The 4,574-nt window shown below is 49.7% G+C and overlaps 1 protein-coding gene across 1 annotated transcript in view; it reads left to right on the forward strand.

Moving 5' to 3' along the window:
- Nucleotides 1-4,574, forward strand: part of TMEM44 (transmembrane protein 44) — a 36,977-nt gene that overhangs the window by 11,075 nt on the left and 21,328 nt on the right. Inside the window, exon 7 of the mRNA XM_012639816.1 lies at nucleotides 2,447-2,551. Within this exon, the coding sequence (XP_012495270.1) occupies nucleotides 2,447-2,551 (105 nt within the window). The remainder of the gene's footprint in view (nucleotides 1-2,446; nucleotides 2,552-4,574) is intronic.

The raw sequence follows: 4,574 nt of genomic DNA on the forward strand, positions 1-4,574 counted from the left end.
TTTGATTTTTCCACTCATATTCCATTAAAAAAATGTATTCCCACTTTCACACACATCTTTGACATCCGCACGGTCACCACCACCTAACACAGTGTTCCGGAGCCTATTGTCACACTAAGCTGTTCCATGTAGCCTTCGGGAATCTGCATGTGATGCTGTCTCCCAAACTTCATCTCAAGTCACAAGGACCCATTTGCTATTTGTGGTTACTGCAGTGTAACCACTTACTCTATTGCTTTTATTTTTAGTCGATATTGCTAAAAAGCTGATCTTTGAAAGTGTTGTTTACAATAAAACTCAACATTTGCAAATACGTCACACTGCCGGTAAGAGTTAGCATGTCTAGGGAAAATGTATTTGGTCTCCTTTTACTGATTTAAACAGGTGACCTCTCCGAGTAGATAGGACTTACTCTAGTTGAGGCAGTTTGTCTCCACCAGAAGTTCTTGGTTCCAAATAATTGAGAAAGTCCTTCATAATACAAGCAAGCTCATAAGGACTGGAATATAAGGTAGTTCCCTCTTTTCTTTTCTTTTTTTTTTTTTTTTTTTTTTTGAGACAGAGTCTCATTCTGTTGCCCGGGCTAGAGTGCCGTGGCGTCAACCTAGCTCACAGCAACCTCAAACTCCTAGGTCCAAGCGATCCTCCTGCCTCAGCCTCCTGGGTAGCTGGGACTACAGGCACGCGCCACCATGCCTGGCTAATTTTTTTCTATTTTTAGTTGTTTGGCTAATTTCTTTCTATGTATAGTAGAGACAGGGTCTCACTCTTGCTCAGGCTGGTTTCGAACTCCTGAGCTCAAACAATCCGCCCGACTCGGCCTCCCAGAGTGCTAGGATTACAGGCGTGAGCCACCACGCCCGGCCAAGTTCCCTCTTTTCTAAGATAATTTTTTAGGGAAAAAATTCTCACCTATTACCTGGGCTCTTCACCACCTTAAGTTCCTCTTACAGAGAGTGGGGATGAGGTCGTGCGTGAACTTCCCCGTGGCGGGGACGGAGGAAGTGGGAGGGTGCATTTGGGTGGATAAAAGGGAAAACTACTCCTCCAGATGTTCTCCAGATGGCTTAACAAGGTAATCCGCGTTAATGAAACAGAAGAAAGTGGCATATGACAAAGGTAAAAGCATTTACATGGGTGCTTGGACCAAAGATCCCAGTTCTCATGAAGGCCCTAGTGGGAATTTTTTTTTTTTTTTTTTTTTTTTTTTGAGACAGAGTCTCATTCTGTTGCCCGGGCTAGAGTGCCGTGGCGTCAACCTAGCTCACAGCAACCTCAAACTCCTAGGTCCAAGCGATCCTCCTGCCTCAGCCTCCTGGGTAGCTGGGACTACAGGCACGCGCCACCATGCCTGGCTAATTTTTTTCTATTTTTAGTTGTTTGGCTAATTTCTTTCTATGTATAGTAGAGATGTGGTCTCACTCTTGCTCAGGCTGGTCTCGAACTCCGGAGCTCAAGCGATCCTCCTGCCTCAGCCTCCCATGCTGGGATTACAGGCATGAGCCACCGCGCCGGGCCCCTAGTGGGAAATTATTTTCATTTCATTCAGCAACTGTTATGGAGATTAGCTCCAAAAGGAAACTAAATATTAATAGAGTTCTGTGTGCCTTAGTATGCTGAAGGGAGAAATGGAAGCCTTTGGAGCTCCTTCAGCACCCTTTACAGCAATGGTTCTCAGAGCGTAGGCCCTAGACCAGCATCACCTGGAAAATTGTTAGAAATGCAAATTCTAGGCCTTCATCCAAACCTCCCAAATCTGAAATTGGGGGTGTGGTCCAGCAATCTGTATTTTAACAAGCCCATGGAGTACTTCTGATGCACACAAAAGTTTGAGAACCAATGCTTTACAAAAGCATTTATTTGGCACCTACTGCAGTGGTTCCCAAGCTTTGCTGCATGTGCAAGAGGGTGGGAAGCAATCAGGCAGGGCTTCCTGGAGTAGGTGCTACTTTAGCTGAGGGCTGGGCAGGATAAGGCAGGGACATGTGTGGGAATAAGGAGCTCTCCAGGGCTGTAGTGGAGGGGCAGATGGAGGGAAGTGAAGGGGAGAAAACCTTTTCCTGCTCCCCTCCTAGGTTCAGTGGCAGGGACCTGTGAATCAAACTGGTAAAAGACTAACAAGATTAGAATCATCTGGGGAGCTTTTAAACTATCCAATGTCCAGGTCACATCCCATACCAATTAAATGTCTGGGAGGGAGAACTAAACATCAGTTGTTTTGTTTTTTAAGATCCCCAGGTGGTGCTGCTATGCTGCAAAGTTGGGGAACCACTGACCTGTGACCTCAGAGAGATAAGACACATTTTATAGAAAGCAGAAAGTGAAATGTGCTGTTTAAAAAAAAAAAAAAACAGACAAAATATCCTGAAGATTCTCTTGAATAAAATGGGGGCTTATTTTCTGCCTCCTGACTTTAAGAATTCCCCTTTCTGTCTCCACTTGAAAGAATTCAGATTGGGTGCCTCTCACCACCCTGTCACACCACAAGTCACTGAGGACGATGGCAGCAATCAGTCACTACATGGAGCTGACCATCGAGCCCGTGCAGCAGGTGAGTGGGCCACAGCCGGGTGTGCAAGAGGGTGGGAAGCAGTCATTCAGGGCTTCCTGGAGGAGGCGCTACCTTAGCTGAGGGCTGGGCAAGACAAGGCAGGGACATGTGTGATATAGTAAGGAGCTCTCCAAGGCTGTAGTGGACGGGCAGATGGAGGGAAGTGAAAGGGAGAAAAACCTATTTCCTGCTACCCTCCTAAGTTCTGTGGCTGGGACTTGTGAATCAAACTGGTAAAAGATTAATTAAGAGAAAAGAAAAAAAACAGCTTTAACTACTCGTACTACTCGTATCAGGGAAGTTCACAAAGAAAAATGTAACTCAATAAGGTGGCCAGATGATTGAAGCTTATATACTGTCTTAGGCTTAACAAAGGAAAAGGGCCTGGGGCTTGCAGGGTGGGCAGGTGAGTTCTGGGAAGGGGAGGGGAGGACCGGTGTGGTCAGTAAGGGCTGTCTGGCTACGCGAGTGTGTCAGGTGATAAGGGACTCTGGAAGTAGCTCTCTTCCTCGTACAGACATCTTTATAAGCACGGATCTCCTCTATACTCTGTTATTCAGCAATTATGGGAAGTAAATAGCTTCTGCTTTTGCTGGTTTTCAGTTGCCATTAGTTCAAAATAATCCATATGCCAAAGAGGCATATTTTGGGTGGCATATTCTGGTACCCTTCAGGAGTGAGGGGAGGCAAGGGTCAGATATCACACCCTGGTGCATAATTGTCCTCTGGAGGCGGGTGGGGGGGCGGGGCAGGGAGGCTCGAGTGCCTAAGACTCAAGGTCAAGGTCAATGTGCATTTCAGAGCCATCACTGTGGCACAGTGGCCTAGGGAGAGGGGAATAGCAGCAAGGCAGTCAGGGAAGGGGCAGTGTGACCTGAACCGAGGCTGGAGCAGATGGAGAAGCAGATGTGGAGTTGAGAGAGCTGGGATGTGGGGGTGAGGGAAGGAGGGCTCTGGATGCCTCCTGGGGGTCTGGCTTACACACAGGGGTCCTCAGGAAGAAGAGGATTAGGCAAGAGGTGACAAGTTCACCCCATCACGCCACTATTCCATTAAGACTGTTCTTGTCAAAGTCACCAGTGACCTCCAAGTTGCTAAATACAGTCATTCCTGTTCTAATTGGGACTCGACTCACCTGGCCACTAGCTGCCTGTGACTTCCGTGGCCCCCACTCTCCGCCCTCCTGGTTTTCCTGCCACCCTCGCAGACTGTTCTTTCCTCATGGCCTCTGCTGGCTCCTCCCCGTAAGCTTGACTTTAGAGCGGGAGTGCCCCAAGCCCTGTCCTAGAAGGGCCCCCTTCTGGTGTCCTCTTGCGGTCCCACAGTCCCCTAGCCCTGGGTGCCGGCTCTTACTGACTTCCCTGTTCTGTGTCCCCATCTTCTCTCCCCGCAGTTCCAGTCTTGGCTGCCCAGCTGCCTAGTCAGCGTCACCATATGGCGTCTCACACTTGCCGTGTCCAACACGGAATTCTGGATTTCCATGCCCAGACCCCCACTTGTCCGTGCAGTGGTTCAAGCCAAAAATCCCTCTCTTCCCCTCGCTACACCCCGTGCCCATCCAACCCATCCACAAGTCCTATAAATGCTTCCTTTAAAGGAGGTCCGGAGTCCAGCAGCGCCCTGACGGGCCTTCCTCCCACCGCTACCAGCAGCAGCTCTGGTACAAATGCACGTTACATCTTTGTTCAAACGCTCCTCTGGCTTTCCACTTAAGGCAGAACAGAATCCAAACTCCTATGGAAAACTTGCAAGGCTCTGTGAGCCCGGGGCTGCTCCTCCCTGGCTGGGCCCCCTCTCCTCACCTGTCCACTCCTCCCACCTGTCCTCCCTACCTGTCTGCTCCTCCCACCTGTCCTCCCCACCTGTCCCCTCCTCCCCACCTGTCCCCTCCTCTCACCTGTCCTCCCCACCTGTCCCCTCCTCCCACCTGTCCTCCCCACCTGTCCCCTCCTCCCACCTGTCCTCCCCAGCTGTCTGCTCCTCCCACCTGTCCACTCCTCCCACCTGTCCTCCTCACCTGTCC

This window comes from Propithecus coquereli, unplaced genomic scaffold (assembly GCF_000956105.1).
Source record: "Propithecus coquereli isolate 6110/MARCELLA unplaced genomic scaffold, Pcoq_1.0 Scaffold10, whole genome shotgun sequence".
NCBI classification, from domain to species: Eukaryota; Metazoa; Chordata; class Mammalia; order Primates; family Indriidae; genus Propithecus; species Propithecus coquereli.